Raw genomic sequence first — 19,391 nt, 5'->3', positions numbered from 1 at the left:
AGACCAGCCCACCCCTGTGATTGGCTGAAAAATTAGCCGTGGACCTGCCCACCCGTGATTGGCTGAAAAATTAGCTGTGGACCTGCCCACCCCTGTGATTAACTGAGGACCATCTGTTAGCTCCTCCCATCTGAGACTAGTCACTAAGTGTTATCTACCTCTGATTGGCTGATGACTCTCTCAGGTGGGAGGGGCCAATAACTGTCTCAGTTTTGTCTACTGCTGTGATTGGTTGACTAGTGTCTTGGCCCAGCCCACCTCTGGTTGGCTGATAACTCTACACCCTGTGTCCACCCATCTTTGATTGTCACTTTAGGCCCTGCCCACTTATGGTTTTGACTTAAAGGGGTATTCCAACTTGAAACACAGGATAGATGCCAAGTGTCAGAACTCGCGCTGGTCTAACTGCTGGGACTCCTTGCAATGAGGACTCCATTAAAATGGATCGACCATGCCATCTCTGATGCTCCTTTAAAAAATGAATGGAGTGACTCATTACTCCATGTTGAAATGTAACTGTAATAACAGGGTCAGACCCCTCGCAATCTGACACTCAGCCCCTGTCCTGTGGTTAGATGAAAAGGTTTAGGTTGAAAAACCCCTTTAAGGATCTGCCTTGGTCTAAACCGCCTTCTGATTGGTTTAGCACTTTCCCTTGATCCAAAACAAACTCTGATTGGCTGATACCAGAGGTCGAGGTCTAGAGTGAGAGGAGGAGCAGACACCGCTGTATGCTACAGATCTACAGGCTCCTGCATACCCCTGATGATTCACTGTGCAGAAACACGTAGGAACGCACCAGGGTCAGGACATGTAGCCAATAAAGTGTAAGCTCTGACCTGTCCTAAGTATAAATTCCAGCAGTTTCCTGAGGATCATATGAAGCGAGGAGTCTCCGATGGAGGCGAAACCTGCAGACAAGGTGTCCGTCCCCGGAGGAGCGGCGAAGGATCCGTCCAGCATGAGGACGTACTGCGACTGGCCGACCCCCAGGGCGCTCATTGGCTGCTTCTGCTCCGTGCGGATGCACTGGCTCAGGTGCACGGTGAGGGTGAACACCGCCCCGGCCACCAGCGGCATCAGCTCCTTAGTCGCTTCATCATCCAGAATCTACGGAAAAATAACAGATATTGAGCAAGAGTCCGGGCAAGCGAGGAACGCAGCGGTCGGGGAGAAAAGGGCAGCGGCTGGGGACTGCAGGGCAGGGGCCATGTTACTGTAGTGTTCACCTTGTCGTGCAGGTCCTGCAGCAGATCCCTGATGATCAGCTGTCTCTGCTCGGCCGGAATCAGATCCTGCGGACAGGCGGTCAGGATGATCTCCACCAGCTGCCTCCAGGACTCCAGGGCGTGACGCTTGGCGTGAAGACACTGGTACATCTTATTTCTTTCTACCGCGTATTGCAGGATGGTGTTCACCTCCTATACGTTATATGGAATACAAAATATAAACCCGACACAGACTAACAGCAGCTAAAGATGTATTCGAGTCCATCTGTATCCGAGCCTGTATCCGAGGCTGCACCAACAATACAAAGATTGTTCGTGCAGCCCTGGCCACTCGATTTGTCATACTGTATATTATATATATATATATTATATATATATATATGTATTTTTTAATAATTTAATAAGCTTGCTAAAAGAAAGGGTCACCTTAAAAATGTGAGAGAATTTACCTCCAATAGTAAAGGCCTCTGTCCGATGGCCGCCATCCCCTGCAGGGCATTGATCTCAGCGAGCAGGACTCGCCGCAGGAGCTGGTAAGATATATTATAGACGTTATACACGGTAATTCCCCCCCCCCCCCCCCCCACAAAACACACACAGGCTCCTCCGCTATGGGGCCCGCTCACCTTGACGTTGCAGACGGTCTGGGCGCTGCGGTCCTTCTGCTCGCAGTTGGTGATGACTTGTTCTATCAGGATGCGGTCAAAGAAATCCAGCTGCAGCTGCTCCGGGATCTCCTGAGTGAAGTTTATGGAGTCCAAGATGCTCAGGATTTTCCTGCGAACTAACGAGAAATTTATAGAAAAAAACTGTAAGGAAATTGTATTATGTGGAGTCCATGGATAATGGAGGGAGGGGGGCGGGATCTCTGTGCACATATACAGCTTCCTGACTGAGACCCCAACAAATAATCACGTTTCCACTGCAACAGGTTCTCTCTATGTAACCAGAGATCAGGACCGGGACAAAGCTGCTTTACCTTTAGAGGACGTGTCAAAGTGAAGAAACGCATTGATCCCCCGGTTGTCGTCCTCCATCCCAGATTCACCATCAGCTACAGAAGAGGAGAGTGTTCAGGTACAGATTATATACATCCTGTATTATACTCCAGAGCTGCACTCACTATTCTGCTGGTGGGGTCACTGTGTACATACATTACATTACTGATCCTGAGTTACATCCTGTATTATCCTCCAGAGATGCACTCACTATTCTGCTGGTGGGGTCACTGTGTACATACATTACTGATCCTGAGTTACATCCTGTATTATACTCCAGAGCTGCACTCACTATTCGGCTGGTGGGGTCACTGTGTACATACATTACTGATCCTGAGTTACATCCTGTATTATACTCCAGAGCTGCACTCACTATTCTGCTGGTGGGGTCACTGTGTACATACATTACTGATCCTGAGTTCCATCCTGTATTATACCCCAGAGCTGCACTCACTATTCTGCTGGTGGGGTCACTGTGTACATACATTACATTACTGATCCTGAGTTACATCCTGTATTATACCCCAGAGCTGCACTCACTATTCTGCTGGTGAGGTCAATGTGTACATACATCACATTACTGATCCTGAGTTACATCCTGTATTATACTCCAGAGCTGCACTCACTATTCTGCTGGTGGGGTCACTGTGTACATACATTACTGATCCTGAGTTACATCCTGTATTATACTCCAGAGCTGCACTCACTATTCTGCTGGTGGGGTCACTGTGTACATACATTACATTACTGATCCTGAGTTACATCCTGTATTATACCCCAGAGCTGAACTCATTATTCTGCTGGTGAGGTCACTCTGTACATACATTACTGATCCAGAGTTACATCCTGTATTATCCTCCAGAGCTGCACTCACCTATATAGGGGCGGACAGGCACGTCATCCAGCAGGAGGTTCAGCAGTCTCTGTGTATGGGAGCGCTGGCGGTTTAGGGATGTGATGCGCAGCTCTATGGACACAGTCTTCATCAGCCAGGACATCTGATTCAAGGCAGAGATTTCATGTGCTAAATAAAAAAAAAAAAAAAAAACATTAGTCTCTGACTATCCCATAGGGAAAAACTGGGAAAAAAAACATGGTGCCACAAAAAGACAACGACCCCTTCATCAAGATTGGTAGTGGTCCTAAAGCAGGGATGGGGAACCTTCGGACCTCCAGCTGTGGCAATACAATTCCCATCATGCCAAGTTAAAGCTTTGGCTGCCCAGGCATGATGGGAACAGTAGTACTGTAGTGTTGGGCTGAAGCTTCCCCATTCCTGCTCTTAAAGGTCACATCCCCAACAATCACTGTATACAAGGCTGGGGCACTGCAGCCATATACCAACCCCATGCCTCTGCTTTACCTTTCACAGAGAAGGGCAGGTGGTGGAGCTGGGTGACCAGGAAGTCCTGGCTTGTCCGCAGATATCTCATGGTGGGTCCAGAGGTGTCTGCACAGGCGCACAGCTGATGGATGACCTGAGGAGAGAAGACACCGGAATCATCAGTCATCCCAATAAATCCCATCTCTGTGACACACAGCACCACATATAACTGTATACGCTCCTGATTAGGAGCACATACAGTTAAAGGGCCGGCGTTGGCACTTAACTGGGCTGGCACACAGTGATTCGGGAATCCGGATGCCCCCAGTGCAGGGGAAGGGAACCTTGGCTATCGAGCTGTTGCAAAACTACAACTCCCATCATGCCTGGACAGCCTTTGGCTGTCCAGGCACGATGGGAGCTGTAGTTTTGCAACAGCTGGAGAGCCATGGTTCCCTACCCCTGCCCCAGAGGGTTCTATAGGGCATCTGTGATGGAATCCCGGACGGTTATTAGACAGGTCCGATAATTTTCTGAGCTATATTCAAGCACAGACGTCCTAAAGGGCGTCCGAGCGCCAATAGAACCCTATGAGTCAGGAAATCCGGAGAAACTTTCTTGTCATGTGATGGAGGCCTAGTGGACCCATCTCAACGAATGGAGTAGACAGAGAGGCCTACCTGATAGCAGAGCTCAGCCAGGTGCGGGGACTCTAGCACGGCCACCGGCCCCATCCTACTGTCCGTCCCTTTCTTCAGAATATCCAAGATGGAGTGCAGACAGGTCCGGGGGAAGCCGAGAACACCTACAGGGAAAGTCATAGTAACCGGAGGTAATAGGAGATAGATAGATAGATAGGAGATAGATAGATAGATAGATAGATAGATAGATAGATAGATAGAAGATAGATAGATAGATAGATAGATAGGAGATAGATAGATAGATAGGAGATAGATAGATAGATAGATAGATAGATAGATAGGAGATAGATAGGAGATAGATAGATAGATAGATAGATAGATAGATAGATAGATAGATAGGAGATAGATAGATAGATAGATAGATAGATAGATAGGAGATAGATAGGAGATAGATAGGAGATAGATAGGAGATAGATAGATAGATAGATAGATAGATAGATAGATAGATAGATAGATAGATAGGAGATAGATAGATAGGAGATAGATAGATAGATAGGAGATAGATAGATAGAATATTCTATACCTGAGTCCTGCAGGTTGGTGGTGCTGACTGGTTTCTTCAGCTCGAACCCCAGCAGATACAGGGCCAGGTTTGGCAGCTTCATTTCCAGGGAGGTGATCAGCAGGTTGAGGATGTGGATCTTGGTCTCATGGTGGACGGTCGCCAGTTTCCTCTCTTCCTCGATATCTACAAGTAGAAGAAACCTCAGCTCCACCTCCCATCCCCCCCTGTGTATATATGGGACCTGCTATAGGAGAGCCCGCACCTCCCGTACCCCCCCCCCCCTGTGTGTATATGGGACCTGCTATAGGAAAGCACGCACCTCCCATCCCCACCCCCCTGTGTGTATATGGGACCTGCTATAGGAGAGCCCGCACCTCCCGTACCCCCCCCCCCCCTGTGTGTATATGGGACCTGCTATAGGAAAGCACGCACCTCCCATCCCCACCCCCCTGTGTGTATATGGGACCTGCTATAGGAGAGCGCGCACCTCCCATCCCCCCCCCCCCCCCCCCCCCCGTGTGTATATGGGACCTGCTTTAGGAGAGCGCGCACCTCCCATCCCCCGCCCCCCTGTGTGTATATGGGACCTGCTATAGGAGAGCACGCACCTCCCATCCCCCCCCCGGTGTGTATATGGGACCTGCTATAGGAGAGCATGCACCTCCCATCCCCCTGTGTGTATATGGGACCTGCTATAGGAGAGCCCGCACCTCCCATCCCCCGTGTGTATATGGGACCTGCTATAGGAGAGCCCGCACCTCCCATCCCCCGTGTGTATATGGGACCTGCTATAGGAAAGCACGCACCTCCCATCCCCCCTGTGTGAATACGGGACCTGCTATAGGAGAGCGCGCACCTCCCATCCCCCCTGTGTGAATACGGGACCTGCTATAGGAGAGCATGCACCTCCCATCCCCCTGTGTGTATATGGGACCTGCTATAGGAGAGCACGCACCTCCCATCCCCCCTGTGTGTATATGGGACCTGCTATAGGAGAGCATGCACCTCCCATCCCCCTGTGTGTATATGGGACCTGCTATAGGAGAGCACGCACCTCCCATCCCCCGTGTGTATATGGGACCTGCTATAGGAGAGCACGCACCTCCCATCCCCCCCCCCTGTGTGTATATGGGACCTACTATAGGAAAGCACGCACCTCCCATCCCCCCCTGTGTGTATATGGGACCTGCTATAGGAGAGCGCGCACCTCCCATCCCCCTGTGTGTATATGGGACCTGCTATAGGAGAGCCCGCACCTCCCATCCCCCGTGTGTATATGGGACCTGCTATAGGAGAGCACGCACCTCCCATCCCCTCTGTGTATATATGGGACCTGCTATAGGAGAGCCCGCACCTCCCATCCCCCGTGTGTATATGGGACCTGCTATAGGAGAGCACGCACCTCCCATCCCCCGTGTGTATATGGGACCTGCTATAGGAGAGCACGCACCTCCCATCCCCCGTGTGTATATGGGACCTGCTATAGGAGAGCACGCACCTCCCATCCCCACTGTGTATATATGGGACCTGCTATAGGAGAGCACGCACCTCCCATCCCCCGTGTGTATATGGGACCTGCTATAGGAGAGCACGCACCTCCCATCCCCCGTGTGTATATGGGACCTGCTATAGGAGAGCACGCACCTCCCATCCCCTCTGTGTATATATGGGACCTGCTATAGGAGAGCACGCACCTCCCATCCCCCGTGTGTATATGGGACCTGCTATAGGAGAGCACGCACCTCCCATCCCCCGTGTGTATATGGGACCTGCTATAGGAGAGCACGCACCTCCCATCCCCCCTGTGTATATATGGGACCTGCTATAGGAGAGCACGCACCTCCCATCCCCTCTGTGTATATATGGGACCTGCTATAGGAGAGCACGCACCTCCCATCCCCCGTGTGTATATGGGACCTGCTATAGGAGAGCATGCACCTCCCATCCCCCTGTGTGTATATGGGACCTGCTATAGGAGAGCACGCACCTCCCATCCCCCGTGTGTATATGGGACCTGCTATAGGAGAGCACGCACCTCCCATCCCCCGTGTGTATATGGGACCTGCTATAGGAGAGCACGCACCTCCCATCCCCCGTGTGTATATGGGACCTGCTATAGGAGAGCACGCACCTCCCATCCCCCTGTGTGTATATGGGACCTGCTATAGGAGAGCACGCACCTCCCATCCCCCATGTGTATATGGGACCTGCTATAGGAGAGCACGCACCTCCCATCCCCCGTGTGTATATGGGACCTGCTATAGGAGAGCACGCACCTCCCATCCCCCGTGTGTATATGGGACCTGCTATAGGAGAGCACGCACCTCCCATCCCCTCTGTGTATATATGGGACCTGCTATAGGAGAGCACGCACCTCCCATCCCCTCTGTGTATATATGGGACCTGCTATAGGAGAGCCCGCACCTCCCATCCCCCGTGTGTATATGGGACCTGCTATAGGAGAGCACGCACCTCCCATCCCCCGTGTGTATATGGGACCTGCTATAGGAGAGCACGCACCTCCCATCCCCCCTGTGTGTATATGGGACCTGCTATAGGAGAGCACACACCTCCCATCCCCCCTGTGTGTATATAGGACCTGCTATAGGAGAGCACGCACCTCCCATCCCCCCTGTGTGTATATAGGACCTGCTATAGGAGACCACGCACCTCCCATCCCCCCCCACCCCTGTGTGTATATGGGACCTGCTATAGGAGAGCCCGCACCTCCCATCCCCCCCTGTGTGTATATGGGACCTGCTATAGGAGAGCCCGCACCTCCCATCCCCCGTGTGTATATGGGACCTGCTATAGGAGAGCACGCACCTCCCATCCCCCGTGTGTATATGGGACCTGCTATAGGAGAGCACGCACCTCCCATCCCCTCTGTGTATATATGGGACCTGCTATAGGAGAGCACGCACCTCCCATCCCCCCCTGTGTGTATATGGGACCTGCTATAGGAGAGCACGCACCTCCCATCCCCCCTGTGTATATAGGACCTGCTATAGGAGAGCACGCACCTCCCATCCCCCGTGTGTATATGGGACCTGCTATAGGAGAGCACGCACCTCCCATCCCCTCTGTGTATATGGGACCTGCTATAGGAGAGCATGCACCTCCCATCCCCCTGTGTATATAGGACCTGCTATAGGAGAGCACGCACCTCCCATCCCCCGTGTGTATATGGGACCTGCTATAGGAGAGCACGCACCTCCCATCCCCTCTGTGTATATGGGACCTGCTATAGGAGAGCACGCACCTCCCATCCCCCTGTGTATATATGGGACCTGCTATAGGAGAGCACGCACCTCCCAGAGGGTTCACCACCTCCTCGCTGTCCTCGCTGTCCAGACACTCCACAAAGCCGGCCATCAGTTTCTGGCTGACTTTCTGCCGGAAGAAAGAAGGCATATGGAATTAGAGAGCAGTCAGATGGGGTCCCCACCGTGTCGTACTGTGCGGAGGAGACTGGGGGCCACACTAATAAGGTTACAGAAACCAGGAGACATTACCGGGTCCTGGGTGAAGTCTCCCACCAGCTTGGCCTGGATGTTTCCGTTGCTGGAAATGTTGCACAAGATCTTTGCGCTTTCAAAGGCCAATTCGGGATTGCTGGCGCCATGATAGAGGTACCTGCGGAGCGAGCACAAACATTGCCACATAACATTAAAGGGGAAAAAATCACTTAAAAAGTTATACAGATTTGTAATTGACTCCTATTAAAAAATCTTCACTCTTCCAACACTTATCAGCTGCCGTATGTTCTGCAGGAAGTGGTGTCTGACACAGTGCTCTCTGCTGCCACCTCTGTCCATGTCAGGAACTGTCCAGAGCAGGAGAGGTTTTCTATGGGGATTTGCTGCTGCTCTGGACAGTTCCTGACATGGACAGAGGCGGCAGCAGAGAGCACTGTGTCAGACTGGAGAAAATACACCACTTCCTGGACATACAGCAGCTGATAAGTCCTGGAGATTTTTTAATAGAAGTACATTACAAATCTATATAAATTTCTGAAACCGGTTGATTTACAAAAAAAAAAAAAAAGTCATCTCTCCCTGGAGCTTCACTTAAAGAGAAGTAATTCAGATATGACCTATGACCTCGTTGTTAAGAATCCTGATGGTCTCAGTGATCAGACCACCAACAATCATCCATTTATGCCATAGGGAAAGGGGATGAGTGTTATTGGTGGGACAACCCCTTTAAGAAACTATATGTAATATGAGGGGGACCTGTATGTGGATGTTGCCCCATAGGTTCTGGCCACTTACCTGGCGATATTGACGACGTGATCGGCCTTCTTGGATCGGGGATTGATGCCTTGCAACAACTGCTCCAGAGGGGTGACTATCAGCGATAGGTGACTCTCCCGCAATAGGTCCATGAACAGATTCTCCTTCTGCAGCGTCAGGTTCAGGAGCATAAAACAACACGTCACCGCCTTCTCCAGGTGTTTCTTACCTGGAAAACATAAAGCGTCATGGTCTGAGATTAGAAACACACAACTAAGAAACAGCGCCAAACCTGTCTACTGGTGGTGAGTGGTACTGCAACTCAGATCCATTTACTTCAATGGAGCAGACCTGAAATACCACACACAACCCATGGACAGGCGAGGCACCAGGGCCGGGACAAGGAGTTTTGGTGCCTTAGGCAGAGAAGGCATATGGCAAATGTTCTACCACAGCCACACAGGAGCATGCTGGGAGCTGTAGTTCTACCACAGCCACACAGGAGCATGCTGGGAGCTGTAGTTCTACCACAGCCACACAGGAGCATGCTGGGAGCTTTAGTTCTACCACAGCCACACAGGAGCATGCTGGGAGCTGTAGTTCTACCACAGCCACACAGGAGCATGCTGGGAGCTGTAGTTCTACCACAGCCACACAGGAGCATGCTGGGAGCTGTAGTTGTACCACAGCCACACAGGAGCATGCTGGGAGCTGTAGTTCTACCACAGTCACACAGGAGCATGCTGGGAGCTGTAGTTCTACCACAGTCACACAGGAGCATGCTGGGAGCTGTAGTTCTACCACAGCCACACAGGAGCATACTGGGAGCTGTAGTTCTACCACAGCCACACAGGAGCATGCTGGGAGCTGTAGTTCTACCACAGCCACACAGCAGCATGCTGGGAGCTGTAGTTCTACCACAGCCACACAGGAGCATGCTGGGAGCTGTAGTTCTACCACAGCCACACAGGAGCATGCTGGGAGCTGTAGTTCTACCACAGCCACACAGGAGCATGCTGGGAGCTGTAGTACTACCACAGCCACACAGGAGCATGCTGGGAGCTGTAGTTCTACCACAGCCACACAGGAGCATGCTGGGAGCTGTAGTTCTACCACAGCCACACAGGAGCATGCTGGGAGCTGTAGTTCTACCACAGCCACACAGTAGCATACTGGAAGCTGTAGTTCTACCTCTGTCACACAGGAGCACAGGACACATTGCACCCCTGTAATTTAGCAGGAGGTGGTGCCCTAGGCCATCGCCTACCCTGGCCTACCCTTTGTCCCGGCCTGCGTGGCACTATTTTGCAAGATATCCTGGACAACCCCATTATATATAGTCCCATAGGGATCATCTAAATACCTGGAAAAGGGGCGTAAGTGTCCAGCTGTTTGACGCCCTCTTCCAGCAAGCTCAGGCACAGCTCCAACATGGGGGACTCGTTCAGTAAGTGATGCATTAGGCTGAAGCCGGGCGGCTTGTAAGCGGCTTTCTCCTCTCCTGGAAAGAGAAATATAGAGATTTATTATACAGATCATTGAAGCAAAGAAGCTAAAATCCTTAATGGAGGAAATTGTGACAACAGTGGCCCCTACTGGACACAGGTAGTATTACATGCAGCCATTCATATGAATGGTCATCAATGTAATATATGCACAAGCCAGATCTATATACCCTACAAGAGTGGTTTGCAACCTGTGGCTCTCCAGCTGTTGCAAAACTAAAACTCCCAGCATGCCCTGACAGCCGTTGGCTGTCCGGGCATGCTGGGAGTTTTAGTTTTGCAACAGCTGCAGTATCACAGGTTGCAAACCTGTGTTGTTAAAGGAGAAGTTCGGCCTAAAGTATTTTTTAATATGTTATTACTTATGGAAAGTTAGACAAATTCGTAATGTACATTAATTATGGGAAATGCACATATACTGCTATTTCCCTTAATTTAGTAGATCCGGCAGGGTTCAGATTCTGTAAAAAAACGTGACGTCACGAATCAGTTGTAAGTCCTATGGAGTGTCCAGCAGGGGGCGCACTATACATAGAAGTCTATGGCATTGTATTGTTTATATGGCTGTCTATGTAAAAAGTAATGTAATGTACAGTATGTTTTATTGATTGAACACATTTATGGAATACTTTGGGGAGCAAGGACACTTGCTCCCCAAAGTATTCCATAAATGTATTCAATCAATAAAGCATAGTTTGCATTACATTACATTTACATAGACAACCATAGAAATAATACAGTGCCTTAGACTTCTACATATAGTGCGCCCCCTGCTGGACACTCCATAGGAATTACAACTGATTCGTGACGTCACTTTTTTTTTTCTCCAGAATCTGAAGCCTCCCTGATATACTGCTATTTCCCTTAATTTAGTAGATGTGCATTTCCCATAATTAGTGTATATTAGGAATTTGTCTAACTTTCCATAAGTAATAACATATTAAAAAATATGTTTTTGCCGGAGTTGTCCTTTAAGGGGGGGTTCTCTCACACTTACTGTATATATAGGCAAACCACTCACCCTGCATCTCCACATACTGCTCCACAAAGTCTTCCGGTTGAGGTTCATAGTCCCGGAGGAGCTTGTAAAAGACGTCAAGTACGGCTTCAGCCACTTCCCACTGTTGGGACCGGAAAAGATAAGGATGACGACTACAGTGCTGGAAGGTTCTCCTATATCCTCTATATAACTTACTATGTCTAATCTATGATGACACCAACCGGTGTCAGAAAGTTCTATAGATTTGTAATTTACTTCTATTTAAAAAATCTCCAGTTTTCCAGTACCTATCAGCTGCTGTATGTCCTTCAGGAAGTGGTGTATTCTCTCCAGTCTGACAAAGTGCTCTCTGCTGCCACCTCTGTCCATGTCAGGAACCGTCCAGAACAGGAGAGGTTTTCTATGGGGATTTGCTGCTGCTCTGGACAGTTCCTGACACGGACAGAGCACTCTGTCAGTCTGAAGAGAATACACCACTTCCTGCAGGACATACAGCAGCTGATAAGTACTGGAAGACAGGAGATTTTTAAATAGAAGTAAATTACAAATCTATAGAACTTTCTCATTTGAAAAAATGCCTTTAAATTATCCATTTAAAGTGGGTCTCCTTGGCGTTCTTACCTTCTCTGCGGCTCTCCTATAAGCTCTGGTGCGGAAACGGAGGAAGACGGAGTCACGTAGAAATTGCAGGTACGGATCGAATCCTGGGGCTCTCAACCCGGCGCCCAGGTTGGCTGGAAAATAGCTCTCTACCAATGTACCGATAAGGTTACAGAAGGCTCTGGTAAGGGGGTACTCCTCCGCCCGCGACTCAATCTCATTCAGCTCCACCTGTGAAAGGTAAAGATACTGTCATCCCGGGGAGGGAACCACACAGCGAAGCCCCCATACTAGAATATATGAGATTACCTCGATTCCCGCCGCCTGTCGTTGCGCGCTGGGTCTCACAGTCTGCAAAATCTGGAAAAAGAAGAGAAAGTGGTGAATATCAGCAACAGCTACAGAACCTAATACTAGGACTAAGGTGGTGATCTCCGCTCTACTATACCTGTGTATGTTCCAGAGATTGCCAGAGGGAAGCTGCGATCTCTGGAGACTTCCCAAAGGCGGTGAGGGTCTTCAGAAGCTCCGCCTTCAGGACAGGAGGGATACTACACTGCAAGAGGCCCAGCATCACAATGACCGGAGTCCACTGCGCATGTTCACAGAGAGCCAGGCGGGCGCTCTCACTCTGTATACAGGAACAAAGACAAAGGATTATATACAGCACAATACCAGGTTACATTACTGATCCTGTATTATACCCCAGAGCTGCACTCACTATTCTGCTGGTGGGGTCACTGTGTACATACATTACTGATCCTGAGTTACATCCTGTATTATACCCCAGAACTGCACTCACTATTCTGCTGGTGGGGTCACTGGGTACATACATTATGGATCCTGAGTGACATCCTGTATTAAACTCCAGAGCTGCACTCACTATTCTGCTGGTGGGGTCACTGTGTACATACATTACATTACTGATCCTAAGTTACATCCTGTATTATACTCCAGAGCTGCACTCACTATTCTGCTGGTGGGGTCACTATATACATTACATTACTGATCCTGAGTTACAACCTGTATTATACTTCAGAGCTGCACTTACTATTCTGCTGGTGAGGTCACTGTGTACATACATTACTGATCTGTTTTTTATACTCCAGAGCTGCGCTCATTATTCTGCTGGTGGGGTCACCCTGTACATACATTACTGATCCTGTACTGATCCTGAGTTACACCCTGTATTATACTCCAGAGCTGCGCTCACTATTCTGCCGGCTTACCCATTCGATGACTGTGGTGGCGAGCTGGAGGAATGATAGGAGTCCGTCCATCTCGCGCTGGGTGATGCCCCTGAGTGGGGGGTGACGCTGGTGGATGACGTCCGTGCTGGGCAGGTCTCTCCGCAGGTGCTCGTGGTAAAGCATCAGTGAGTGGAAGAAGTGATCCCAGGAGACGGGGCTGCCGGCCTGCAGGTTCTCGGCTGGGAAGAGACCCGAGATGGATGAGTGAATGGGGAGCGCTGCTCCGGAGGGAGGAGGACAGAGTGTTACTACTCACCGTGGCTGCTGCCGTTGGCCTTGAGGAAGCTGAAGCAGTAGTGGGCGCACTGGGGGCCGGTGGCCAGACCCCGCAGCATCCTCAGATAGGGGATATACAGGGTGGGGGGCAGCAGGTCGCTCATCTGTCTCACAAACTTCGCCAGCAGAACCTGAAACGGCAGCGACCACAAGCTGCAATCACTGCGGCCTCTCACCGGACGACACCCTCAGCACCCTGCCCCCGACTTACCTGGCGCTGCGGGGGTCTCTGGTGGGCGACGCCCAGGTAGGAGCCCATGAGGGTGGAGTTCTGGAGCGGCTCTGTGGGGCACCAAAACTCCAGGGCCAGCTCCAGATGGAAGGGATCCTTCCCGTACAGCTCGCCGATCTATGAAGAGGGAGAAGGGGGTGAGGTCAGAGGTCAGCGGCTCCGAGGGGAGGGGTCAGCGGGGGCTTACCAGCAGCAGGACGTGCTCTAAGTCCCGGCGCAGCGAGGTCGGGGGCTCGTTGCCCATCTGCAGGCTCATGTGGATCAGGCGGGCGTCCTCCTCCGCTCGGTTCCGCAGCTGCTTCACCTGGAAGGACACAGGAGAGTTACTACACTTTAAATGAGCTTGCGACCTTTAACCTTTGACCTTGAGAGTCTTCAAGTGTCATCGCTCGTCTATCGTGCCCTCATCTTGGAATTTAGAACAAGTAGACAAGCACCGATCACCACCCGTTTACTATGGGCGATCAGTTGACGGCCGTCAGCTGCACATCCTCTATTACGGGGAGAAGGACAGATGACAGCCAGGGATTAACAGGTCCGGAGTCTGAAGCTGCTGCACAGTGGTGAACCACCTGTTCTGATGACTCTGACCATCAGTGTTGTCATAGGGGCCCTGTTTGAATCCACATCGCCACTCATATGTTCTCTGATAGGAATGGAGGTTGCTGTGTTGGTGTGGACTGAGACACTGATGTGGATAGTGATCTGGATCCTCACCTCATTCCTATGACAACACCTCCTGTTATGATTACTTTGACAATCAGTGTTGTCATAAGGACAATGTGCGGATCCAGATCACCACTAACATGATCAATGATAGAAAAAAGGAGGTCCTGTGTTTGAGTCAAGTCATTAATTTGGACTCTCACCTGGTCCCTATGACAACAACACCTGTTCTGATTACTCTGAAAATCAGTGTTGTCATAGGTTCAGACCACTAACATGACCTATGATAAGAATGGAGGTCCCGTGTATGCATTGATGTGGATGGTGATCTAAATCCTCATCTCGTCCCTATATTAACACTTCCTGTTCCAAATACTCTGAAGATCAGAGTTGTCATAGGGACACTGAGCGGATACAGACGACAACATAAGGAGGCTGCTGTGTTTATATGAAGACACCGATGTCGGTACTGAAGTGGATCTTCATCTTGTACCTATGACAACACCTCCTGTTCTGATTACTCTGAAGATCGGTGTTGTCACAGGGTGACTGCGGATCCAGAGCACCACTCACGATGATGAGAATGGAAGCCTTGTGTTGGTATGAACTGATGCACTGATGTGGATAGTGGTCTGGATCCTCACCTAGACCCTATGACAACAACCCCTGTTCAGATTACTTTGAAAATCAGTGTTGTCATAGGGACACTGTGCAGGTTCAGACCACTAACATGACCTATGATAAGAATGGAGGTCCTGTGTTTGCATTGATGTGGATAGTGGTTAGGATCGTGACCTCGTTCCTATGACAACACCTCCTGTTTTAATTACTGGATCCACACACGTACCTATGACAACACTGACCTTCAATCAGGAACCTGGGACCATCATTCTCTTGATCAGTCAATACTGGTAGTGGGTGAAACCCCCCTACAATACCCAAGAACCCACCTTCATGGGCATCCTAGTCAGGAAGTCGGTGACCAGGGTGTGAATCCTGCGGATGAAGAATTCCTCTTGGGAGAACATCTCGGCGGCCACCACGGCGTCGGTGAGGAAGAGGAAGGCGTTGCCCCCGATGGCCATCTCCGCTATGGCCTCATCCGCCTCTGTGAACTCTGCCAATGCTGCAGGAGAGGAGGACGTCAGAGGGGTCATCCACGGCCGACCACATACGTCACATGACTGACCGACCTACCTGTAACCTCAGTCAGCTGGGATACACCGCGGAGGGCGAGGGCCCAGGCCAGCCGCACCGTGGCCTGCAGACCCGACAGCTTCCAGGGCTGGCTGTCCTGCAGTCTCTGGTGAACGGCCGCCACGTACGGCCTTTCAGTCAGGAGAGGAGTCTGCTGCATCAACTCTGAGGGGGGAGGAAAAGGTAGATATTCACAATCTGCCACCATTAGGGGGCGCTCACTGCATACAGCTCTATCCGGTGAGGACGTACCGTCCCGGTCCTCCGTCCCCTGCTCCAGGAAGCCGATGTCAAAGCAGTAGAGCAGAGCCATGAGGAGGTAGAGGCTGACGCTGTCCAGGGTGCCATCCGCCTCCACCGACACCTTCTCCAGGTATCCGATCAGGAGGAGTGTATCGTCCTTACTGAGCGGGGTCTGACAGGCCCAGGAGAAGAGGCTCTCTGCCAGCGACTGGCGGCTCTCCTTTACGAGGTCTGAGACCTGAGGGGCGACAGGACGACGGGGAATATCAACAATCCGAGCAGATATGTACAAGATCCAGGTCTCCAGCTCCCCGTCTCCTCCCATAGTCTCCAGCATGGCTCCCCATCATATTCCTAGTCTCCAGCAGGGCTCTCTATCACATTCCTAGTTGCCAGCACGGCTCCCTATCCCGTTCCTAGTCTCCAGCACGGCTCCCTATCCCGTTCCTAGTCTCCAGCACGGCTCCCTATCCCGTTCCTAGTCTCCAGCACGGCTCCCTATCCCTCCCCTAGTCTCCAGCACGGCCCTCTATCACATTCCTAGTCTCCAGCACAGCTCCCCATGACATTCCTAGTCTCCAGCACGGCTCCCAGTCTCATCCCATAGTCTCCAGCACGACTCCCTATCCCTCTCCTAGTCTCCAGCACGCTCCCTATTGCGTTCCTAGTCTCAAGCACGGCCCCTATCAACTACCTAGTCTCCAGCACGGTCCCTATCCCTCTCCTAGTCTCCAGCACGGCTTCCCATCCCTCTCCTAGTCTCCAGCACGGCTTCCCATCCCTCTCCTAGGCTCCAGCACGGCTCCCTATCATGTTCCTAGCCTCCGGCACGGCTCCCTATCCCTCTCCTAGTCTCCAGCACGGCTTCCCATCCCTCTCCTAGGCTCCAGCACGGCTCCCTATCATGTTCCTAGTCTCCAGCACGGCTCCCTATCCCTCTCCTAGTCTCCAGCACGGCTTCCCATCCCTCTCCTAGGCTCCAGCACAGTTCCCTATCATTTTCCTAGCCTCCGGCATGGCTCCCTATCCCTCTCCTAGTCTCCAGCACGACTCCCTATCACTCTCCTAATCTCCAGCACGGCTCCCTATCATGTTCCTGGTCTTCAGCACGGCTCCCTATCATGTTCCTGGTCTCCAGCACGGCTCCCTATAATGGTACTGGTCTCCAGCACGGCTTCCTATCATGTTCTTAGTCTCCAGCACAGCTCCCTATCATGTTCCTAGCCTCCAGAACGGCTCCCTATCCCTCTCCTATTCTCCAGCACGGCTCCCTGTCATGTTCCTAGTCTCCAGCATGGCTCCCTACCATGTTCCTAGCCTCAGGCACGACTCCCTATCCCTCTCCTAGTCTCCGGCACGGCTCCCTTTCATGTATCTAGCCTCCGGCACGGCTCCCTATCCCTTTCCTAGTCTCCGGCACGGCTCCCTATCCCTTTCCTAGTCTCCGGCACGGCTCCCTATCCCTTTCCTAGTCTCCAGCACTGCTCCCTGTCCCTCCCCTAGTCTCCAGCATGGCTCCCTATCATGTACCTAGCCTCCGGCACGGCTCCCTATCATGTACCTAGCCTCCGGCACGGCTCCCTGTCTGTCTCCTAGTCTCCAGCACGGCTCCCTGTCCCTCTCCTAGTCTCCAGCACAGCTCCCTGTAATGTTCCTTGTCTCCAGCACAGCTCCCTGTCATGTTCCTTGTCTCCAGCACAGCTCCCTGTCATGTTCCTTGTCTCCAGCACAGCTCCCTGTCATGTTCCTTGTCTCCAGCACAGCTCCCTGTCATGTTCCTTGTCTCCAGCACGGCTCTCTGTCATGTTCCTTGTCTCCAGCACAGCTCCCTGTCATGTTCCTTGTCTCCAGCACGGCTTACTACTCCTTCCTGTTTCACCACGTGATCACTGGAACTGGAGAGTGAGGGTCCTCATGACTCTCCACACAGCGTTATATCCCCCCCACCTCCTCCAGTCATGTACATGCTATATACCCATCCCCTATCACATGACACAACATGGCGGTATATCCTCCCCCAGTCATGTACATGCTATGTACACATCACATAGCGGTATATATACCCATCCATATCACATGACACAACATGGCGGTATATCCTCCCCCAGTCATGTACATGCTATGTACACATCACATAGCGGTATATATACCCATCCATATCACATGACACAACATGGCGGTATATCTCCCCACCTCCTTGCGGTGCTTCTCGTTGCCCAGTCCTCTCTCCTTCTGGAGTTTATCGAATTCGTTGTTGACATCAATCTGGGACACCAGGGTGAGGATCTTCTGGGTGAGGCCGCTGTCCATCAGGTCGTCGGTGAAGCGCGTGGTCATGTACTCCACCTCTGGGCTGTGGACAAGAGAACAATGCTGAAACACCGGGCCTCAGGAGCTGCATGCACAATTCTGCCGCTGTGTGACTCCGTAAGGTCTGACTAAATCTCTCGATATTTTAGCGTTCACAGTATTTCACTCGCTCTTAGCAGCAGTTTGTGCTCCAGAGCAGCAATCACAACCAGACCAATATCTAACCCTCTATAAAATACTAACCCCTTCTTAATATGCATACTAAGAGCTACCAATTGTGCTTCGGAGCAGTCATCCCAGTCGCCTCCCCCCCTCCTTTATATTTCATCTGTCAGGGCTGCAGTTTGTGCTCCAGAGCAGCGATCCCACTAGAATATTGCAATCACTGTCTGGCCTGCTCCTCTACATCACACCATAACGCTATAAACCTTGTTTATCATCTCAGTGTATTTCATCAGAGCAGAAGTTTGTGCTTCAGAGCTGATCTTCAATCCTTTTAGTGACACTTATTATTAAGCTGTGGCGGTACCTGAGGTCCATGGTGAAGGTCTTGCCCTTCCGGGACTGGATGAGGGTGCACAGGGAGTTGGCGATACATCTCTTGCCGTCCCAGTATAAGAGGACGGCGACCAGTCCGCGGGTGAGGCCGGGGAAGTGAGGCTGCTGGTGCTCTCCTGCAATAGAAAGCATGCCCTTCGGTTTAACCCAGGGATAGGGAACCTTTGGCCCTACAGCTGTTGCAAAACTACAATTCCCATCATGCCTGGAGGTAGTTTTGCAACAGCTGGAGACCCTTTTACCCCTTTAAGAAGGACTGACCAGCGAGGAGAAGCTCCACAGCGGCCACCTCCCCGATGTTGAAGAGGTCGCTGAGGATGAAGGCCTCCTTGATGAGCCCCTCGGGCAGGAGACGGGTGCCCTGCTGCCCCTTGATGGCGATGCCCTCGGTACTGGCCTTCTGGATCTTCTCATGTTGCTGCGGACTCTTCGCCTTTAAAAGGAGAGAAGAACATTCATCAGCTCTTCCATCACATCTATACGGGTGATGTAGCAGAGCCAGGAGGGCGATCGCATCTATACGGGTGATGTAGCAGAGCCAGGAGGGCGATCACATCTATAC

At 51.4% G+C, this 19,391-nt stretch overlaps 2 protein-coding genes across 2 annotated transcripts in view; one reads left to right on the top strand and one right to left on the bottom strand.

The window, feature by feature from the left end:
* The window catches only part of MTPN (myotrophin), a 230,721-nt gene that overhangs the window by 167,280 nt on the left and 44,050 nt on the right, over nt 1–19,391 (top strand). The window lies entirely within an intron of this gene.
* Nucleotides 1–19,391, bottom strand: part of NUP205 (nucleoporin 205) — a 35,307-nt gene that overhangs the window by 13,163 nt on the left and 2,753 nt on the right. Inside the window, exons 3-29 of the mRNA XM_069966831.1 lie at nt 19,091–19,262; nt 18,801–18,945; nt 18,155–18,314; nt 15,971–16,199; nt 15,719–15,883; nt 15,472–15,647; nt 14,043–14,159; nt 13,835–13,972; nt 13,604–13,754; nt 13,327–13,526; nt 12,546–12,728; nt 12,407–12,457; nt 12,119–12,328; nt 11,519–11,618; nt 10,356–10,493; nt 9,032–9,221; nt 8,273–8,393; nt 8,069–8,150; nt 4,776–4,940; nt 4,232–4,356; nt 3,591–3,705; nt 3,102–3,251; nt 2,209–2,283; nt 1,856–2,013; nt 1,679–1,759; nt 1,230–1,421; nt 840–1,110 (exon numbers count right to left, since the gene is read on the bottom strand). Coding sequence (XP_069822932.1) covers nt 840–1,110; nt 1,230–1,421; nt 1,679–1,759; nt 1,856–2,013; nt 2,209–2,283; nt 3,102–3,251; nt 3,591–3,705; nt 4,232–4,356; nt 4,776–4,940; nt 8,069–8,150; nt 8,273–8,393; nt 9,032–9,221; nt 10,356–10,493; nt 11,519–11,618; nt 12,119–12,328; nt 12,407–12,457; nt 12,546–12,728; nt 13,327–13,526; nt 13,604–13,754; nt 13,835–13,972; nt 14,043–14,159; nt 15,472–15,647; nt 15,719–15,883; nt 15,971–16,199; nt 18,155–18,314; nt 18,801–18,945; nt 19,091–19,262 — 4,060 coding nt within the window. The remainder of the gene's footprint in view (nt 1–839; nt 1,111–1,229; nt 1,422–1,678; nt 1,760–1,855; nt 2,014–2,208; nt 2,284–3,101; nt 3,252–3,590; nt 3,706–4,231; nt 4,357–4,775; nt 4,941–8,068; nt 8,151–8,272; nt 8,394–9,031; nt 9,222–10,355; nt 10,494–11,518; nt 11,619–12,118; nt 12,329–12,406; nt 12,458–12,545; nt 12,729–13,326; nt 13,527–13,603; nt 13,755–13,834; nt 13,973–14,042; nt 14,160–15,471; nt 15,648–15,718; nt 15,884–15,970; nt 16,200–18,154; nt 18,315–18,800; nt 18,946–19,090; nt 19,263–19,391) is intronic.

The sequence above is a fragment of the Dendropsophus ebraccatus genome, chromosome 1, assembly GCF_027789765.1.
Source record: "Dendropsophus ebraccatus isolate aDenEbr1 chromosome 1, aDenEbr1.pat, whole genome shotgun sequence".
Classification (NCBI taxonomy): domain Eukaryota; kingdom Metazoa; phylum Chordata; class Amphibia; order Anura; family Hylidae; genus Dendropsophus; species Dendropsophus ebraccatus.
This window is presented reverse-complemented; position numbering and strand designations above follow the sequence as displayed.